The 20538-nt window shown below is 49.6% G+C and overlaps 7 protein-coding genes across 7 annotated transcripts; 5 read left to right on the top strand and 2 right to left on the bottom strand.

Moving 5' to 3' along the window:
• Positions 1 to 66: 66 nt before the first annotated feature.
• On the bottom strand, positions 67 to 1303 carry PG985_011153 (uncharacterized protein; the record flags this gene model as incomplete). Its single annotated transcript, XM_066830920.1, has 3 exons — positions 67 to 568; positions 635 to 807; positions 890 to 1303. 3 exons carry the CDS (start codon positions 1301 to 1303, stop codon positions 67 to 69), a joined length of 1089 nt encoding a protein of 362 aa, XP_066681602.1.
• Positions 1304 to 9917: 8614 nt separating this feature from the next.
• Positions 9918 to 11359, top strand: PG985_011154 (mitochondrial matrix Mmp37; the record flags this gene model as incomplete). Its single annotated transcript, XM_066830921.1, has 5 exons — positions 9918 to 10265; positions 10379 to 10408; positions 10472 to 10717; positions 10785 to 10868; positions 11135 to 11359. The coding sequence occupies 5 exons, from the start codon at positions 9918 to 9920 to the stop codon at positions 11357 to 11359; spliced, it is 933 nt and encodes a 310-aa protein (XP_066681603.1).
• Positions 11360 to 13077: 1718 nt separating this feature from the next.
• On the top strand, positions 13078 to 15110 carry PG985_011155 (uncharacterized protein; the record flags this gene model as incomplete). Its single annotated transcript, XM_066830922.1, has 6 exons — positions 13078 to 13362; positions 13419 to 13804; positions 13988 to 14057; positions 14193 to 14475; positions 14525 to 14882; positions 14924 to 15110. The coding sequence occupies 6 exons, from the start codon at positions 13078 to 13080 to the stop codon at positions 15108 to 15110; spliced, it is 1569 nt and encodes a 522-aa protein (XP_066681604.1).
• Positions 15111 to 15180: 70 nt separating this feature from the next.
• On the top strand, positions 15181 to 16364 carry PG985_011156 (uncharacterized protein; the record flags this gene model as incomplete). Its single annotated transcript, XM_066830923.1, has 5 exons — positions 15181 to 15215; positions 15279 to 15332; positions 15528 to 15678; positions 15893 to 16051; positions 16140 to 16364. 5 exons carry the CDS (start codon positions 15181 to 15183, stop codon positions 16362 to 16364), a joined length of 624 nt encoding a protein of 207 aa, XP_066681605.1.
• Positions 16365 to 16562: 198 nt separating this feature from the next.
• On the bottom strand, positions 16563 to 16991 carry PG985_011157 (uncharacterized protein; the record flags this gene model as incomplete). Its single annotated transcript, XM_066830924.1, has 2 exons — positions 16563 to 16775; positions 16824 to 16991. The coding sequence occupies 2 exons, from the start codon at positions 16989 to 16991 to the stop codon at positions 16563 to 16565; spliced, it is 381 nt and encodes a 126-aa protein (XP_066681606.1).
• Positions 16992 to 17783: 792 nt separating this feature from the next.
• Positions 17784 to 18089, top strand: PG985_011158 (uncharacterized protein; the record flags this gene model as incomplete). The annotated part of the gene is made up of 2 exons (XM_066830925.1): positions 17784 to 17816; positions 17880 to 18089. 2 exons carry the CDS (start codon positions 17784 to 17786, stop codon positions 18087 to 18089), a joined length of 243 nt encoding a protein of 80 aa, XP_066681607.1.
• A 112-nt stretch (positions 18090 to 18201) lies between these two features.
• PG985_011159 (uncharacterized protein) lies at positions 18202 to 20351 on the top strand (the record flags this gene model as incomplete). Its single annotated transcript, XM_066830926.1, has 7 exons — positions 18202 to 18219; positions 18313 to 18521; positions 18794 to 18951; positions 19188 to 19276; positions 19432 to 19583; positions 19888 to 20107; positions 20151 to 20351. 7 exons carry the CDS (start codon positions 18202 to 18204, stop codon positions 20349 to 20351), a joined length of 1047 nt encoding a protein of 348 aa, XP_066681608.1.
• Positions 20352 to 20538: the final 187 nt, after the last annotated feature.

The following is a 20538-nucleotide window of genomic DNA, read 5'->3' on the forward strand; positions in this document are numbered from 1 at the left end:
CAACAATAACTATGAATATGCCGGCTTCATTCAGAACGTACGCGAATACCATGCGAGAGCATCTCTTCAAGAGGATGAGCCGGCACGCGACTCACAGGCGGCTCGGGCACGGTTAGCCGTCGACTTCTTGTTGGTGACCGAAGAGATCTTCCAAGCCATTTCCACGGCTGCGAGGAGATCATCAGGCAAGGGGCCCTTCTCGATGGCTGCGACGTTGGCAGAGAGCTGCTGCGGCTTACTGACTCCCAAGATGACGCCGTCCTCAGGGGTAAGCATCGAGTGATAGCAAACCCATCGCAGCGCGAGCTCGACCTTGGTGACCTGAGGCTTCTTCAGCTCGTTGAGGTAACGCAGGGGGTTATCAAGCCACTCCTGCTTAGGCTTGTTAATGGGCACCAGTACCTCGTCCAGGAAACGCATAGCTTCATGCATCTCCGGCTTGTCGTACATCTGCTTGAGGGCAGCACACATGGAGCGCTCCATAAGAGTCTCGCCCTCCTTCCCGAAACGGGTTCCCTCAACGTTGCCGGTGGTCAGACTACCGGACAGAAAGCCATCAGCCAGGGTACTGTTGCGGTTCATATTGGTTAGTTTCTACACATCTTTCGCGAACATGTGGCGTTCGATGACTTACCTGTGGGCATCGAACCGGATGCCGTGCTTGCGCAGAGTAGGCATGAGAGTCTCGCGGCCGCGCTGGAGAACATTGTAGTGGCCTTGGTAGACAGACGGCTTGACATAGCCCTTGTTCTCGCAGATATCGATGAAGTTGATTAGAGTGCCCAGGGGCCAGCTGCAAACGCCCAGCTAGATTGGCAGGAAAACCGGAAGTCAGCAGCTGTACTACATATTATGGCCCTTTGCCGAACAGAGAGCGAGGAGTACCTACCTTGTCAAAGACTCCCTGCTGGTGGAGCTCATGCAGAGCCGATGCCTGTTCCTTGATCGGGGTGTTGTCATCGGGGGCGTGGCAAAGCAAGACGTTGATTCTCTGGCCGCCCTCCAGCTGTAGGTTCTCGCGGCTGCAGAGAAGCGAACCGCGGATGTTGTCCCCCTTAAGGGACGTGGTGTCGGCACTCATCCAAGAGACAATCTTGGTGTTCACGGCGACCCCCTTCGAGATGGCCTTGGTCTCTCCAAGAGTCATCTCAGAGAGCTGCATCTGGGTGGCGGGGAAACGGCCGGCAGCGTCTACCTCCCGGATTCCGAGCCAATGAGCTGTGCCCAGAATGACCTGAGCGCCTGCGCAGTCAACGGCAAGGCTGTCACTGCCGAGAATCAATCGAGGGTGTGTCTGAGGCATGGTGCTTGCGCGGAATTGGTTTTTGATGTAATGGGCGTTTGGTTACTGTTGGATGGCTTGGCGATGGTGCTTTACTGGAAAACAAACCGTATCAACTGATGTAAGAAATGTGGCACGTGAACAGAAATCAAAATGATGTATCTGAGAAGACCTGCCCGGGAAATAGTGGAACTAGTACTGAGCAGAGGGGAAGTCGGGGCGGGTAATAGTGGAGTTATGTATCGGGGACTAGTGGAGCTTCCGGTGGAAAAGAAGCGTTGGCAGGGGAAGAGTTTACCTGCAGGTCGTGTTGATCCATCAAGATTTATATAGTGAAATTTCCTTAGTAGGCTCTTGAATATAGAGTTCATTTTCTTTACATTGAATGAATTCGGATACGATGTGACGATATGAAGAAGATACAGTTGATTTATTCAATATATCAGCAAGATGTTGATAAAAGACCACCGCTATTGCAACCAAGACCACCAATGGCGTAACCCCTACAGGAAGCAATGCTAACGCCTACCAGGTCACGCTGTCCGGCGAAGTGCACAACTACATGCGACTCCAAAAAGAGGTAAATCATTCGGACACGCGACGCCACAGCCGGGGCGAAGCGTAGTCGAATGTGATGGTGGCGATTGGCAGTGGTTTGAAGTTGAAGGGATTGGTCGCCCGATGCATCTCGAGAGCCGGACGTTTGTCAATTATGGAATACTAGATGCAACTGAACCGCCTATGCTTCTTCTCAAGCTTCGAGCCTTTGGCCTCACACATGGTTGTATCTCATAAACGCGCCTGATCCATGTATATCACGATACCATTGCTACTTTGCCTTTCAAATGTTGAGAGATGAGTTTTAGGGGGGGGGACAAGTCTGTCTACTTAATGTACTAACGTGGCATTCGTGGGACAAACAGGGGGAATCGCGACTCAGTACGGTCTGACTCAGAAACAGTCATCAGCTGAAAGGGGTTGGACAACTAGCAAATAGTCAATAATACTGGCAAATTTCCCTGTACGGCCAACACTATTCCCTTACTCGTCCTAGGCTCAGAATCCCGAGCGGGGTATTGGGAATGTATGATTGTTATGCAGATAGAAAGCAATGTGAAAACTTCATTGCAAACTTCCTATTGAGGTTATATGACAAACGTAGGCCACACGAAGAGGTTTACGGCTAGCAAGGCTGGTATGGCAGCCATCTGGCCTTGTAAGTCTTTCCTTCTTGCCAGAGGGACTTGGGATGGATCGAAAAAGTATAGACAAATATGAATCACGACAAATATCTAGTTTGTCCAGAAGTTCATCAGTAGTTTAGATGACAAACACGACGTATACGCTCTGATATTTGCATTGGCACATGACGGAGCAACGGTTGGGACGCCTATGTTTATTGAGAAAAAAACACTCATGTGCTCAAAGCCCGGTTTTGCTGACACTCCATCAGACTGGTTTCATGCCTATTACAAACTAGTGTTACGGAATCGTCAACTTACTTATGTACGGCATCAAGCTCTGGCCGAGGGGGAAAAGCTTTGATGGCTCCAGCATTCTTAGGTCTGAGTCGAGCTGAAAAGGCCTGGGATTAAGCTACCTGACCAGCCCCGGGGGTAAAGGTGCAACTCAGTTGTAGCGCTATGGGTATCCAAGCTTGGTAAGATGAACCGAATCGGTGGCTGCTCTCGTTTGTAGCACTTAATCTTCGATGCCAACTGCTACATGATGATTTGAATTAGGTGCCACAACGATATCTCCAAGTGTGAGACACAAACGGTGAAAGCTTGACAAACCATGTATGATTCTCAATCAGTCCATATGGCAAAGTGCATGGTAAATTCGGCGAGAAAACAGCACAATGTCCTAAATCTCATGTTGGTCTTGAAATTTATTACCACTTAACCAGACTTCATGCATCAGACCATCATCACTGTGCTCTTCTACTGGTCTACGCCATGCTCTCATCAGGCATAGAGCTCCAAATCATCTGAGGGCCCGAATATGCAGTACGGACTTCTGACTAAGCTCTCCCAGGCATGCCTCAAAACATTTATTTTTCTGGGATGTGATAGCTCATGGAATAGCCTTGTAGAAGAATTGACCTATGGAACCTCCCATTGTTTTAAAAGCGCACCAGTCAGGAATGCTCAGCGTGACAGCCTTGGCCTCGTGCCTGGAGGCCAAAGGCGAGGTGGATGTGGCAAAACTGTACTTTACATCACGCATACTACGTCAGAAGTGCCAGTAAACGATGTGTTAGTTCAAGTAGGTCAAGCCAGCTGATCTAAAGGAATTTGGATAATATGTAGTGACTGCGTGATGTGAAATGTCGTCGGGAATAAATCAAAAAAGAAAATGGTAGAACGAGAAAAAAAGAAATAAAAAAGTATGCTCACACCAGGATTCGATCTGATGCACCCGCCGGGACTTGCACCCGGGTCCCTCCTTCTCTTGAATTGGAAGAGGAGTACGTTAACTACTACGCTACGGGTGCCGTCTTTCTTGCCCGGTGTGAGCTGTTTGTTATGGAAATCAGTGTGTGTTTTGGCTTATATGCTTCGGTTCATGCCCAAGCTCCAGCCGTACCAGGTACACAATCCTCAGGCGTCTCACGGCCATTCAGTACCCCCGGTCATATTCATCAAACATATGTCCGGATGTCTTTTCAGCACTGCATAGCGTACCCGTATCAACAACTGACATTAAGTGGAGGGTAGATTTCTATCTTGCTGCGAGCGGCCAACTGACGCAAGCATGCTGAGCTATACAGGATAATGCCTCTCGTTTCTGAACTGCCCGATTCGCGAATTGAAGCGTCTATTACCGAGTCTTGAAGACGAGACTCATGGAGAAAGGTTGATGACTGTTGAATATCCCCATCCCGGCCTGCTATGGTTGCTACCTCTAACGCCAGCATCTGATATCAGACTAAAGGCAAGGCACATGACTACTAGCTCTGTATAATGTCTTGTCGGATTTCACTTCGAGCCATGATGATGCATGTTTCAGTTTTTGGCTCGAGCCATGAAACATGCCCCTGCGAGCGACCGTGGTAATAACCGGTACTTTGCCTACTGACAGCATGTATGTTTCCTTGGTTATACGAGTTGTCCCCATCAACGCCAGGGAAGTAATGCGTGATTTTTGGATATCAATTTACTGTAGTATTATGTCAGACAGAATAGTGGCTTATCGAAATGGAAGTGACTTGATCGTTTTCTTCGAGCAGGGCCTCCCGTACTGCAACGTATCGAGCACGCCCTTCCAGGAACACTAGGTGTCTACTAGCCAGCGCCCCCGGGCTTTTCTGATACATGCACAATTTCTCAGATCATCGTGATCGTCTCTGATGCTCTCAGCATAAGCATCAGTCTTGCATTTTGGATACTTACGTGGTAGAGTAGTCACAACTACCTGACGACACTAAGACTGTACGTGATGAATGCTGATTCGTACTAATATGTTAAATGATTTGCAAGACAATTCGACCTAGGGATGGCTAAGTCGGCTGTAATTAAACAGTCAATTTGAAAACCACTTTCCTGACTTTCTCCATGATACGTCTGAAGCCCAATAACGCAGACGATCTTGAAGCTTTAGAGGCAAAATGGAATGAAGGACCTGTTGAATGGGCGAGGTTCCCTGCCAGCCAGCTACGTAGATAAGGCTTATGTCCAGACATTCTCCATTTCCCTCTGTTGGAAAGCTGAGAAATTGGAAATGCCTACTGCAAGTACGATTCCTCCACATCAATTGAACTAACATTACAGAAACGCTTGTCAAGATGATGTACTTGAGGGCCTTGCCTGATCCCCATGACCATATTCTGCTCCATCATTTGGAACTGACTGTAGCCTTACATGGGTTTCGTCTATAACCTTGGAGCAGGTGTCTGGTCTAGCTTACTTGCTGGTTCCATGGCCTGGGCCTTTGCTGACTTTTGAACACTTTGCACGTATGAACTTGCGGCGTCTGACGAAAGCACAGTGACACCGCTCAAGCCTGACATGTATAAGTAAAGTGCCTTCTCAATTACTACTGAAAACCAACATGGTTTCCAACCGGGATGGTTCAACTACCACAGCCGCAATTTGGCAGGAGAAGCAAGCAAAAGTGGCAAGAAGCTATATGCAAGTGAGATATGTAGGGCCATCTCGTACAGGCCCGAGTACCGCCACTGGGGTCTTGGCATGTATACACTATATAAGCACAACCACCATATATTATACCACCTATATACTATACCATCTAAAAAAAAATAAATAATATAATAAATAATATTTATTTAAAAAATTATAAAAAATTAATTAATTAACCGATTTATATTATTCTAGCTCCTAATCGACTATAATATAGCTCTCCGGCTCGCTCGTATCGTCGGAATTAATATATTTCGTTTTCTCCTCCTCCTCCAGCTTTGGAATTTACCGAACCGGCTTAGATGGCCCCTTTATCTACGCTTTAATCTTTTATACTTCCCTTATTATAATAAAGTCCCCGTTAAGGTTAAGGATGACCTTCCTCCTCTTTTTAAGCCTTAATTCTTTTAAATTCTCTTTTAACCAGAGATTCTCTTACTTTAATATAATTACCTTAACATTTAAAGTATTTATACCCTTTCGAACTTTCTAAAATAATTACCGAGCCGTTAGATTACTAAACTTAAAATCCCCCTCGGCTAATGTAACCTTTATTTCTCGTACCTAGCGGGAGTTTTTAGGCGTATTAAACCCTTCGGAGGGCTTATTAGCTGACTGTTAGCTGGTTAACCCCTGGGAGCTTACCAGGTCCGGTATCTCCGGCTCCGGTTCACCCTCCTTCCGGAGCCGGTGCTTGAGGGGTTTATTAATGTTTCGGGGGTGGATGCCGGTGGCTCTCTAGGCGCTTATAATGTTGTATTTCCGGAAGGTTTGTTAACGAGTTCGGTTCTAGGCTTAGATGAAGTTAGATTTAGTAACGTTTAGGTTTATTATTGTATAGTATTTAATAGTAATCTCGGTCCGAAACTTTTTTTTAAGTATTAAAAAGGGGCTTTAATTTAGGGGTTAAAGGAGGTATAAGGTATAAGCCGGTAAGTATAATACTTAAATTTTATTTTTTAAATATATTGTTATAAACTCTTCGATATTATAGCTTTTATAACTATTAAAAATAAAAAATTTCTATTAACCCTTATCGGCCGGTTTAATGTTTAATATAAAGATATATTCTAGTTATAATAATATAAACTAATTATTAGTTTATTTATTAAATAAAGCTGTAAAGAATTAATCGTGCCACTTTCTATTATTATTTAAGTCGATATCTTCCTCTTAAGGGGGAAACTATTATTATTAGATTAAAAAGCCTTTAAATATTACTAAGAGCCGTAGATATCGGCCTATCGCATTAATAGACTTTATAATTAATATTTAAATAAAGTTAGTAGAGTTTTAGATAAACATCCGGTTTATTGAAGCTAGCCCGATAATTATATAATTATTATTAATATTTATTTACGTATTAACCTCGTCGACGTTCTAACGATGTTTAAAGGGGATATTTATAATTTTTAGCTGGTTTAGTTAGTTAAAGAATTCGTAAATATTTTATTTAAAAATAGCGTTAAACCGTCAAAAGTTTATACTAGTAGTAGAAAGGGTTTTAAAGATAGGGTTACGGTTTAAGAATTTAAATATTTAATTCTTGCTTAGGACTTTATAGTTACTGTTAACTTATAGTATCTTTTAAGCGAATTACCGAAATATTAAATATTTAAGTCTATACTTTAAACGTACTTAATAAAGGGTTTAAGTAATTATTTATTTCTTTTCCTTTTCCGTTAAAGTTTAAAGGGCCTCCCTCGACTCTCGGCGCGTCGGTTTACCCTTTATCCGGCGTTGTAGAGTACGTCTGGAAACCCCGTAGTGTTTCGCGGCCTATCGTTATAATATATTAATTATAATAGTTAAGACGGCGTCGAAGAGTTTCTTTTTATAAATACGAGTTATTTAATCGGTTATAATAAAAAAAAAGGAAAAAATATATTAATTTTTAGCTTAATCGGATGAGAATTAACTGGTATATTTATATATTAATTAAAAAGGGGTAGTATATAGGTGTTATTTTAGGAGTGGTATAGTATGTGGGTGGTGTAGTATATAGTGGTTGTGCTTACTCGTATTCTATGGTTGATTTTCAAGGTAACAGGTCCTCTGAAGGGGACTGGACCAGAACTTGGCAGGTCCACCTTGGTACTCACTTCTTACCTTACCAACTTACTTACTTTGGAGATGTGCTCCTTCCGATGTTCACATTCTGCTCAACCTTACTCTCAACTCCATCACCAACTTCCAAGTCTCTTGGCAACCACCTTTCTCAGCCCTGAGACCTGGCTCATGTCTATGAGGCCTCTGTAGACGAGTCATCTGGTCAACGCTGAGAGTGTATCTACCAAGGCCATCGTGATCATTTGGAGTATCCAGCACATTTCAGGTGAGCAGTCTCTACCCACCCCTTCCATAAATACCCGAACCAACCCTGTTGTATAATGCCCTGGTGTTGGCGTACGCGGCATGTGAACGGTTCGTCACGAAACAGTTCTTGGATTACGCGTAGTATACCCACGCTAGTCCCTCTACAGCGAGGCAGCTGTGTGCCGATTATTCCGATTCACGCCTAGGTACCACCCATACCGATTGTGCCACTCTACAACGGCCGAGTCCTGTTCCCCACTGAACCACAGGGCCTTTGCACTGACTCTTAGCGTGTCAGTTACCTGTTGGTAGCGTGCAATGTAAGCTACACCCGCCTATAAGAGGTTCGGCGCCAACCCAAACCCTTCAGATAATCGACTCTACCTGCGCCACCTTTCAAAAACCGCATACTAAAGCACCTCTCCTTCCTTTTCTCAAACCTCCATCAACTTCACACTTTCACACTTCAACAATTTTCTTTCACCGACATATTTCCTTCCACAACATTTCTCACATGCCTTCTATCACCAACACAACCAACCTCATTGATATACTATCTGTCAACAAAGAGTTCACACAAGGTTATTCACCAATGTCACTGTCCCCGACAGTGACGTCAAGATCCTACTCCCAGGAACTAGAGGATCGATAGGCCACACTTTCAAGGTCTGTATGGTGACGATGCGAAAGCCCTCGACTTTGTTCACTGTGCTACGCCATGAGCACACATCCGAAGAATAATACCCACCACGTCACAATGGCATGGCGGCCCCCCAAGAACAGGAAGACGGCAGCGAAGGAGGAGGATGACTTTCCCATTAAGAGCAGGAGGTATGTGCCTCGACCGGAGTTGGACCAAGGCTTTGTTGTCGTCTCACCTTCATCACCACATGAGCCCGTCTCGGCGGCCTGAGCACTGGGGAAGTCATTGCATCTATCTTCAGTGATCCTCTTTCCGCTCCTCCTGCGGGCATATCAACACCAAATTCATGATCCAGATCCTCGGGGTCTTATCATCTCGAGTAAAGCTCAGCTCCAGGTAAGACTTTTTCCACTTAGGTAGTTTCACCTTTTCTATCTTATTCCTTCTTTCCACTAATGTGTACTTCTTTTCTCCTCTTCATCAGATGATGGGTGCCTTGAACAGTACGTCACTTGGCACTCACCTTTTTACACCTTCTACCTTCTAGCTTTACCTTCCATTTTTACCTTCCACCTTTACCTTCCATCCTTACCTTCCACCTTTACCTTCCACCTTTACCTTCCACCTTCTACCTTTCAACTTTCACCTTCAACCTTCCATCTTTCATCTTTCCACTTGCACTCACCCATACCATCATGAACAGAGGTAAGTTCCTTCCAACATATCTTCACATCAAACACAAACCTCTTCCTCATCTTATCACATAGTCCTTCTCTTTGTCATCCATCATATCCATTATATCTATCGGCTTCTAATCTTGACACCATCTGGAAGGGACTATCAAGTTTCTGCCGACTTGCCTGGTCGGCACATGGCGATCATGGATCAAAGGTAACATGGCATCCTATCCCACTTCACTGAACACCACTGCTGGGTTCATCACTTTCATCCCATGACGACGACCCCAGAGACTATACATGATATCAGACGACACAAGCACCTGAAAGGTAATCTTGTTCATGATATATGGCTTCAACATCGTGCCTGTGGATCTCCAAAGTTACAGGTGGTCTGGTGAAGCATCTGGGCTTGGTTACAAAATTCATTTCATTTCAGATGACATATCTGTTTTCCCAATGCTGACCATTTGCGACCACACTTCATGCAGGAAACATTCGACTCCTCCAGCTTGTGGCCCCAACCTGGGATCACTTCCTCCTTGGCACGAGGTTAAACTGCATCAATTTCTTCTCGTCTTTTCTATATATAATACACCCCAACAAACCACAATCTCTTCGAGAGAAGAAAGCCCAGTGGAACTGGCAGACTGAAAGTAAGTAGCCTCGGTATTGGCAGGTAGGTTCCTGTCTTCATCTTTGGCTTGGAAAGACCTCCTCCAGGCTGCTTCCAGTAGTCTATCACAGATCCACCTGTTGTACTTGAACTCACAAAGCAACAGGAGGTATCCCATGCCGTCGCTTACCATCTACCAGATGGTGGCTAGGATCCAAGTCTTGCAGGCGAAACGGGCGTCATGAGCAGCCTGGCGGCAATTCCCCCCAGGACTCATGGCGCCCACCACCAATTAACGGCCAGAATCCAAGTCTTGCAAGGCGAGACAGGGCAGCGAGGCAGAGAGCCACGCAGCAGACCAACTACGGGTATACCGACCTTGGCTTCGAGCCCCTCAGACCGGCCCCCCCCCCCCGCCGGCTATGCTAGCTATACCAGAGCCAACGATTCCTTAGACATGTCGAACTCGACCCTGCCGTGGGCCAACTATGGTAACACGACGCGTCACATGAACGATCGTCCCATGCAGAACGGTGTCCAGAACAACATGGGCGGCGTCAACAACCACCTGGCGGCAATTCCCCCCAGGGTATGGCGTCGCCCGCCACCAGATGACGGCTAGAATCCAGGCCTTGCAGGCGAGACAATGCGTCTGTCGCCGACTCACACGGCATCGACCAAGGTGTGCTGGTCGAGTTCAAGAACTTTGACCCGGATCGAGACATTCAAGCTGTAAGTGCCTTCACCTTCTGCGAGAAGGCCTACGTGGATTCAGCTAACTGTTATCCTCTACAGTCTTTCCGGCACCATGCCATCTATCGTGTTGTTAGCCACGATGTTCACCGATCTCGTCGCTCGCACCCCGAGGCTGAGCCCGACCACGAGTCTCACGAGAGACGTATCGAGGTGGATCGCCGTTCGGTTTTCATCGGAAACCTCCCCAGCGATGTCGAAGGGTTAGATCGTGAGGTCCGTTTGCTGGCTGGAGAGATCGGACATGTTGTCAACGTTCAGGTCATCCAGAAGGCGGGTCACACCGTGGTAAGTATTACCTCGCCCTGCCCTGCACTGTACTACAATCAACTTACTAATGATGAACTCGGACTAGGCCCGCCAAAGAGTCATCATGGCACCCGCTCAGAGCAAGATGTCAGGCGGCCTCATTGCCCGTGAGCTCGAGCTCGCCAGCCTGGTCTGGGGCTGCTTCGAAACGGAGCCCAAGGGAAGCGATCACCCTCAACCCTCTCACTAAGAGGCTCGGGTGCATCGACCGTCGTTCTATCTTAGTTGGTAAGTTTCCTCATAACTTGGACGGACTGGACTTGGTAAGGCTGACTGGTCCAACTTCGCAGAGCTTTTTGGAGTACACGCTGGATCTTGTCCTCCGGCTCCCCGAGCCGGAGTGGGGGCGGACGACCCCTTCACCACCCACAGACCTCCTGAGGATGACCATGCTAGGTCCTCCCGGGTGTTGGCCGAAGCCCCCAATGGCTCGCTCGAACCTCAAGCGCCCGCGAGACCGGTTCCCCTGGCATCATGTCGAGCGGATCCAGCTCAGATTGGGAGGAGGATGGAAACTTTGACATCGAGAAGTTCACCGATCTCCCATACAACAACTTTGGTGTCAACCAGCACATCGTGACCGAGAAGGAGTCCAAGGAGTGCTTACGCCAGGTCTTGTGACAGTAGTGACTCTGAATACCTAGCGGAGGCAGAGTCACTTATGTTCTTCATCGCCATGTAAGTACTGAAAGTGCCTCTTACTCCTGCCCTGCCTAACATGGTCAGTGCGCCGAGGAGTGCTTTATACGTCAGGGTCCGTGCGCTACTGTCTGGCGCCCATTGTCATGTTCACAACACAGCAACAAGAACGAGAAGAGCGAGAAAGAGCGGGTCAAGATATCTGCCGAAGAGCAACCTCCAAGCTCGATAACCCTCGAGCAACGTTAGGCAATGCAGAGGAGCATAACAGGATCGTGTGGTGAGATACTTATTTCTGGACTTGTAAGTTTCCCTTCATCTTCTTCATCCGGACACAATATCCAGTCACCACCCTTGACTCTGTTTGGTAGCTAACCAAAACTGAATGGGTCCGTGCAGTTCTCGATTCTTCGGCATCCTGACCAAAGAGCTGGCCATAGTCCAAGGTCCTCCAGGGACGGGGAAAACCTTTACATCGGTACAAGCATTGCGAATCATGATGCACGAGGACGCCGTCAAAACTTCCTCCCCCTTTGTGATTTTCACCTGCGTTCTATACAAGGCGTCTACATCGACGAGAAGGTCAAGGCGGAGCTCCTGAGCAAGATACGTCGCTACTTAAACCCACACCGATCCCCGATGTACTCGGCCTGTTTCCTTTCCCATGGCCCCCCTGGCAGTAAGTTGATAATTTCTTTTCTTCGAACTTCTTCTCCTTACAGATAGTAAACAAGAGTTCTATTCGGCAGATGGTAGTTGGTTCATTTACCACTCGCCAAAGAGTATTAAAAAGTTGGTATGCATTCTGTATATTTTTCTTTTTTACTTCGGCGAAATGTCACGAGCTGGGACCACTATAAGCATTTTAACACTGAAGACTCTGACTAATTTGGACTGAGTTAGGATTGCTAAAGCCCGGCAGGACGAGAACATCCGTCTACAGATACGATTAAGTTTTCAAGCTTCTGCTTATTGGTGACTCAGGGGGTTCGGAGACCTCCTCCATACCATGGAGGAGCTGGCCGCTCAGATGGCAATGCCGACGGCAGCGCCGAGGATGACAGCAGTGGCGAAGAAGTAGGTGGATGGATTAAGGCGGCCACACCGTGGCTGCCATACTCTAGACGGTGGAAGGTGCGATGAAACGTTTTCTACCCAATCTCATTTCATCGCACCTTCCACCGCCCAAAACGGGTCCGTCCAACGATGTCGACGCAGGAAGACGATGGCTAGGACCATGAATTCACCGAATACATGGCGTGTGGCGAAGAAGAAGTGCATGGAGGAGCAACAGAGTTGAGCCTACTTGAAACAACATTTGCAAGAAAAACAAAAAGTAAGTAATCATGAAACTTTAGAAATGAGGAAGACGAACCTAACTTGATAACACAACAGAAGAGGAATCAGGCAGGCCTGTTCCGAGAGTTCATCACCAACATCAGTAGAAGACTGATAGTCGCAGACGACTTCATGAGCAAGTCTGGTGGTGTTGCCTTCCACAGCAAACCGCTGGGCTGATGCCACTCTCGAGGAGTGAAGCACTCTCCAGGTACCACCTGGAGATAGTCGGCCGAGACACTTGGTGTCCCCAATGATGGCTTTTCGGCGCCACGGATCATGGTATGTACAACACTTACGAGTCAGACCGCTCAGCGAACCACTTCACCGTTTTCATTCTTACAAGCCATAGAACGATCGTGATGCCAATAGTCGCTCCTCATGAAGATGCCCAACGAGATGCTGCTCCGGTGTGTGGAGCTGGTCTCAGAGGGGGAGGACGACGAGGAGGCAACGAACCGCAAAGCTCTGGTGGCTCTCTGTCTCACGAACAAGAGACTCAGTGTCATGGCCCAGAGCCAGAAAGGAAGGCGCTGGCATTACTTTCCAGGGCCGTCCTTGCCGAACAGAGGCCGTCCGCGCGAATCGTGAGTTTCCCTTCTGTCGCACGCAAAAGTGGAATTCCACTAGAGCATACGGCTATAGTGGTATATGTACCCAATGCAACACCTTCCTGCCACTTTCCGATGCTTATAGCTTTCAGTTAATAACATCCCTCCGTTTAGGCACATTCATCCTGCGCAACTATGTCGGCGGAACAGTTAGCGTAGATGAAGCTCGCGATGTTCTGGAGAAGCATGGCGCGATCATTCGCCTCGAGGAGATCAGCCGTGACGTTGCCTACTCGCACGGTATCGACCAAGGAATCCTTATCGAGTTCAAGAACTTCGACCCGGATCGCGACATCCAAGCGACAAGTACTTGTTCAGCTGGTTCTCAAGTTGGCATCATACCGGAGCATCCGGCCCTCGTTCCCAACGAGGGCCTGCTATCTTCGATCTTTTTAGATCATACAAGATACACCACCAATGAACCAGAGAAGAAGACGAGGACGACGACGAGGGGCTCTTTGCTCTCCCGCAACAGGATGTTATATTCCTCCCTTGAAACGATCTCGAGACAGAACTCCGCGATGCATTTTAAACAAGTGAACAGAAAGCCTGCCGCCGCCGTGATGGCATTAATTATAACGGCAAGCACAATTTCCGGGCCCGCCTGATTGACAACCGAGTCTACTGCCTGGACTGCCAACAAGCCGACGACAGCCACTAGTACCGTCAGTGGCTCTGCCTCTGGCTATGTCTTTGGTACTATTTCCATCTCTAGCTCCAGGGGAATAAACGTAAGCAGAGCGCTTTACGACTATACCTCGTTGCGTTCTGTTTTACCAAGAAGGCGACGATGACTTCGAATATTCTTGCAAAAGATTGCCAGGACCCAGAAGAACCGAGGACCCTTGGCCCTCCAGGCTTACTAGGATGTTCTTGGCTTCAAGAACGACAAGGCGGCGAAGGACGCCTTCGATTACACCTGCATGAAGCTCGCCAACATGCAGAACAGCATGGGCGCCGGCCCCAGCACCCCCGATGGCAAGGGTGGCGAGAATACTCCTGCCCCATCCGCTGCCAAGAAGGCCACCCCTGCCCGCGCCCAGCGTAAGCGAAAGCAGGCTGCCAAGGAGGAGGTGGGCGACGAGAGCCCTTCAAAGCGCGCCCGCATCGGCGGCGATGATGATGAGAACGAGGAGGTCTACGATGAGAGTTAGTCTCCAAGTCACTATAAACCCAAATCCTTGCTATGATGGGTGAGCATCACACGTGGCCAGTGTCTCCCAGGAGATAAGCATTTCTCTTTTCCGGGACGTCAGCCGCGAACCAGTGCAGTACTACTCAGGCCACAAGGTGGGAAGGGGGAGAGGGGGGCTGGTCGCAACTCGGCCACCGGTCGAGTTGCCAGCCCCAGAGAGTCGCCCTGCCAGACGCGCTGCCAACCCGTATACCCCTCGCCACGTTGAAAACGTCGCAACCGAGGCTGCTACTCCTATGCCTTCGTCGCAACTGCCTGCCAACCCATTGGTCTCCCCGTACCCTGCTTGGCCTTCGTACGGCAGCCCAGCTCACACCACGTCACTTCTTTCCCGAAAACACCTCAGCAATACAAGGACCGGGTTTGTTGCCTGCATGCCCCCGGCTGAAGCGCATCTCCAAGCATCCAGCCTTCGGAGGCCGGCAATTCAGACCAAGAAGAAGACGACGACAGCACATCTGAAAACGAGATGTCCGGCCAATACAACAACATCTCTTCCAACGGAGGCCGGGACGGAGGCCAGGACGGAGGTGGTCCGGGAAGTCGAGGCGGCCGAGGCAGACCTGGCGCCAGCAACCTAGCTGCTTGAACAAGATCCTTATGGTGTGTATTGGCAGCTTAGTTGACATAGTCTAGCTAGACAGTTATAAAATTTGAAGATGGTTCATCTCATACAATTTGACGCACCTCCTGGGTAAGAGGCTAAACTGCATCCACGGCGTGGTTTCGAGTGTTCATGGTGTGTACGGTCGTGCAGAGATGCTCTGTCATTGAAGGACAATCGTCAAAACGATATCTCGCTTCACGAGAGGTAAGTATCAGCACATGAGTTTCTGACAACAACAACAACAACGTCTGGCAATGCTAACGATACCTCTAAGGGCCCTTAACGTCCGCCGGTCTACGCCAGACTCGGAAGCTTTGGCAAGCTCAGACGACGAGGTCGATCCTCACCGTACAGATCTAAGCTGGGCGGGAGCATGGAAGCCACACCCTTCTCTTGCAGGAGGGAGGCTGGTTTCTTTCGGCAAGCTGCTCTACAACACGACGGCTACGTCGAGACTGCCCGTGCCTTTGCCGAAGAACATCACGGCGAGAAGCAAGCCCTGAAACTTGACCCGGCCGGGCTCGACGACCCAGCTTGCAATCTGTTGCCGGTTCGAGGTTGTTTCATTCAAGAGAAGCAAAAGAAAACAGAAACATTGCGGATACCACTTTGAGGTAAGTACATCCACCAACATTCTATGTCTCTTCCGTCAGATTCAACCGCTAACTCGATGAAACCAGCAGCAATTCGCTATATATGGCCCGGTTTTCAAACGATTTGCAACACGCTAAAAACCCCGAGCTTTTTCGTATAGCGCTGATTAGAAATTCACTTGGCGCACCGTTAAACGAGTCAAGAAGAGCCTCAAAACTGAGAAGCACCCACAACTCAGTTTCGATAAGATAATGGATGAGTCTTCCAACGAGGATCACGACTCGTTCAAGCGTCAACAAGGCGGAACCTTTGAGCAGATAATCGCCCTTGTAATTTTCGAGACGGTGGCGAAAATCACAAGTTCCCTACACTTATGACGTGGGCAAATCCTGTCTTACTTCATGACGACAAGACCAGCAAGGAGTTCCTAGCCTCCCCGAGGTTAGGGAGAGATTGCAGCCGCCTACGCAATGGGGCGGTCTTGGTGTCGAAGAGTATGGAGCTCACGTCCAAGGAGGTCCACACCGTGGACCATCCTGTCCAACAGGCAGTCGAAGAGCACCGCCTCCGGCCCATTACCTTCCTCTTTCAAGGCCTGGGCCATGGGCCGCACCGTACATGAGCGACCCTGAACTGGCTTAACATGCTTACTGGACAGCCTACTTCTTCTCCTCGTGCTGCCCAAACCCGGCAAGTGACGAGAGTCATGGTCAGGAGAGGAGCAGCGATGAAAGCACCCCTCGAGAAAGTGTTTGACCCGAAGACGATCCCCGACTACGTTGGGGATCCCCAGCTGCTATCGCATATCCCCGATATGCGACCAATGGAAGCTACATTGACCTAGAACTGGTCAACCGCTGGCATCTTGATGGCAAGCTTTTCGACTCTTGTGCTTTCGATAAGTCTGCTTGTTCTTGTTGAATACGCAGCATACCTGGAGGGGACACTGGCGACGTCCTGAGCCTGGAGCTCCTCAGCGAGAGGAGCGCGGACGTCAGACCCGTCGTCCTCGATACGAAGACAGCGGCGTTGATGCACAGGTGTTTTATCCTGCTTCGTCGTGTTCCTTTTACGCATAGTAAGTCTTTCTCTATTGCATACCAAGTAACCTTTGGCAACTCTTTGCTCACCATCTATTTTTAGTCGCCACCGGCGATATGCCAGATTGAGAGCGGCAGTACGAGCCATGGCTACGGAGTCAATGTATTTGCCTTTGCCGAGTACGCCCGCCCCGAGGTAGTGGCCGTGGTCGAGGACAAGGCGAACCATCTTGACGTTGCCTGCCTGAGTCCATGGAAAACGACGGCGAGTTGTAGAAAGAGATCGAACCCAACGCAAAACTACCTCCCAAGAAGAGCGTCAACCCTGAGATTGCCACTGTCCCTCTCAGTGACGTCAAGATCCTCTGCTATGCCATGAGCACTGTCTCAGGCTTCCACATCAACAGCCGACTTCTGGCCAACGCGAAGTGATGTCTGGGGCCTTTCGGCACTTGCTTCGTCAAGATCCGGCGCGACAAGAAGAACATGCCACTCTTTCTGTCAGAATACTGTAAGAAGTCGTCTCGCGTCACATCCATACTACCTTCTGCCGAAAAGATAGCCTTTCTTTGTGTACAGTACTGTTCTGATCGCTAACGACTTCCTCTCATCTAGTTCGATCCCGCCCGGGCCACGGGCCAGCAGCAGCACGAGAACGACGGCGAAGACAACGACGAGAAGGACGAGGACTACGGCGAGGAGGAAGATGTCGAGATGGATCCTGGTTCGCCCATGCAAGAACCACCCTGCTGACGAGGCTTTCTTGCGAAAGGTAGACAGGGGCATAAGGAGCCTTTGTTCAAATTCAAAACCAGGCCGGCCCCAGTGAGGTCGCCCGTGGAAAGCAGACAGCCCATTACGACAACAGCGACGACCGCGACGATGGCGACGATGAGAACGCCCTCGTGGCCAATGTGGTCAACAGCGTCGCCCGGCACACCCGCGGCTTGACCCCCGGCCAAGTCAGCTGCTATCTAAAGGCATAGCAAGCAAGCAAAGCCACTCAATCAATAGAGCCACCATGTCACACCTCAGCGTCAGCTTCGAGCCCACAGTCGCGCGGCAAAAGGCTACGGACGATGCTCGGGGCTGACGCTGAGGTGTGACATTTCCGGAGGTGTGGTGCACGAAGGAGGCCGAGAAGATGGCGATGGTCCAGGAGTGGCTGGGCAACATCCCTACCCCCGAGCGCTCAGGGTCCTTCGAATCTGGCCTCGACATCGATGGCGCCGGACGAAGTGGAACTTCAGCACCACGCTGGATGGCTTTCCGGTTCAGCTCGGCGAGGGGCGAGGCCTTCCACGAGCGCCGTGCTATGCGGCTCTGATGGGCCTTCTACTTGAACCCGGCCCTCGCCCGGCCCCTCAAGGAGCTCACCATCGACTTCGAACTTGACCCGAGCACTCAAGTAAGGGACATCACCGTCAAATATGACGAAGATGCCACTCGCAGAAAAGGTATGTTACGCTTATAAGAACAAGATGCGATTGAAACTGACTCGAATTAGGTATACGGAGGGCTATACTAGGTCTTGCGCCCTATGCCCGCAGGGGGTGTCATCCCTCAGAGTGGTATCTCTTCGCCCTAGCCGCCGAATAAGACAAGGCCGACGAGTTCGACTGAACATTCAAGGCGAAGGTGTAACGGAACCGCACGGTCCATCTCTGTTGGGACAACAGCAAGCTGAACTCCGATCTCTTCTTCTCCAGCGTACTGACAGCGAAGGACGCCGTCTACGACCTGCTCTTCGTCGAAAGATGTGAGAACGTCTGCCATCAGCCTCATTTCAGACTCAATTTGAAGAGGGGAGAAGAAAAAGCAAGTGGGAGAAAGAGGAACTTGGCTTTTTCTTCGGCGAACTTAGCTATACTACTACAACAGCGCCTTTCATGTCTGCAGCCTGCTGCTGAACATGGTATGGATGGAATGATGCGCCCCCCATCATTGCTGCCCGGGTATGTGCCCTGATGTTGAGCTGCATGAATTGGGGTTTGGATGTTCGACGGATTACAATTACACTTTCCAGTTAAGATGCTGCAAATTCATCGAACTGGTGCGAAATTCAGCCAAGTTCAACAACAACAACCATAGTGCGACCAACGGAAGCAACAATGTTCTTGAGAGGAGCAATGGTCCGCCGCGAATGGACGACTTGGTTTTGTGGAAGCTAGGCTTTAGTCAACCAACCGGTATGCTCTGATTACTTATAGTGACGGAGCCGCACGGTCCAACTCTAAGACCCTGGCTACCTCGCCCACCACTGCTTTTCACTCCTACGGCAGTACCGACAGGTACTTACACCATGGCGTCTTTCATGCCTGCTGGAATGAACGGTGCTTTCCCGCTTCACCCCGCAATACCTGCCACCTTCCAGTGGCTGGGCAGCACCTTACATGAGCGACCCAGCTCTGGCTCACCGAGTCAGATGCCATGCTCTTGCGGAAGACCGGCCTCGGCCCTTTGTTCTTCCAGCAGGTACTGTTCTGCACAACCAACGGCTTCAACGCCCTTGAAGTAAGTAAGCCTTGGCATTTTGGCAAATGTGTCGAGGGCTCGGACGTCACCGAGACGAAGAAGTTGGCCAAGAAGTACGGCTACAAGCAGTGTCCCGATTGTGCAAGACCTTGATCGAACTCAACGAAGGATGTCACCATATGCTTCCGATTCAGATATATCAGCCCCAGTCCTACTACTCTCGCCGTCTTCGCCTTCTATCATCGACTCTTGCCCCGAGCCCCGTGTCATCCGCTGCCGACACTGCAACGAGGAGGGCCACTACATCTCACATTCAATCCGAGCCTGAGCGCCTCCTACTTGGACCGTGCGTGGCTCTCAGGCTTACTGGGCAGCACTGAACCATGCCTATGGCATTCCTGTCGCTGACTGGGTCCGTGCTCAGGCGCCCAGCTCGGAGAACAACTGATCTTCTCGTCATGCAGTGCCCGCCCAACTTCAGCCCGCAGACGCCTCCCCAGCAGAAGGCGGACTATCATTCAACTCCCTCCCTTGGCACCGCCATCGGGTCTCTGGGCTTCTCTTTAGGCTTGCTGAAGACAGATTTTTCCACATGGCCTGACCTGGCTTTTGCTCCGACACATACGACGGCAGGTAGTAAACACGCAGAGGAATATACGGTTCTCGATATTCCAGGGAGAACCTCGTGGCTCTTCCGTTGCCAACTGGCTCGACAAATCCCCCATCGAGAGCGGTATTGTCAGAGGAGACACGACACAAGTGACACTTCCCGGAGATACAACAATACTGCCAGACAACCGCCTCTACCAGGAGTCACCACCGTACAAAGAGACAACGACCATGACAGACAATGTTCTGCCTGTTGACCCAGTCCTGGCCTTGAAGCTTGATGGGGGGGCATCGACTTCAATAGGGGTCCACACCGGCCCCCTTTCACCAACGCTGTATCTCTGGTCAAGGGGGGGATCTCGGCCCAGATGGTCAACCTGCCCCCAAACCGGACGAGGGATATGCCGCTACTAGCATACCTCTGCGCGCTGACACCGCCATGGGCGATGAAATTGCCACCTATGGCAAGGCCCGTCTCGGTGTTGGTTGGAGGGACGATGCCTGAGCCCAAGCGAGGAGGACATCATTTCCCGAGCCCGCCAAGCTCGCTGATACCTCCAGCGAGTTTCTGAAGGAGGTTAATGCGTTGCAAGTTCTGAGAACTCCCCGGACGCTTGCAAGAAAGCTCTATGCGACATGCTCTTTTCTCCGTTGCTTTGTCGATTTATCTCTGAAAGCAGGGTTGCTCTTGA

This window comes from Apiospora marii (assembly GCF_038362585.1).
Source record: "Apiospora marii strain CBS 49790 chromosome Unknown utg000007l_segment0_segment0, whole genome shotgun sequence".
NCBI lineage: Eukaryota > Fungi > Ascomycota > Sordariomycetes > Amphisphaeriales > Apiosporaceae > Apiospora > Apiospora marii.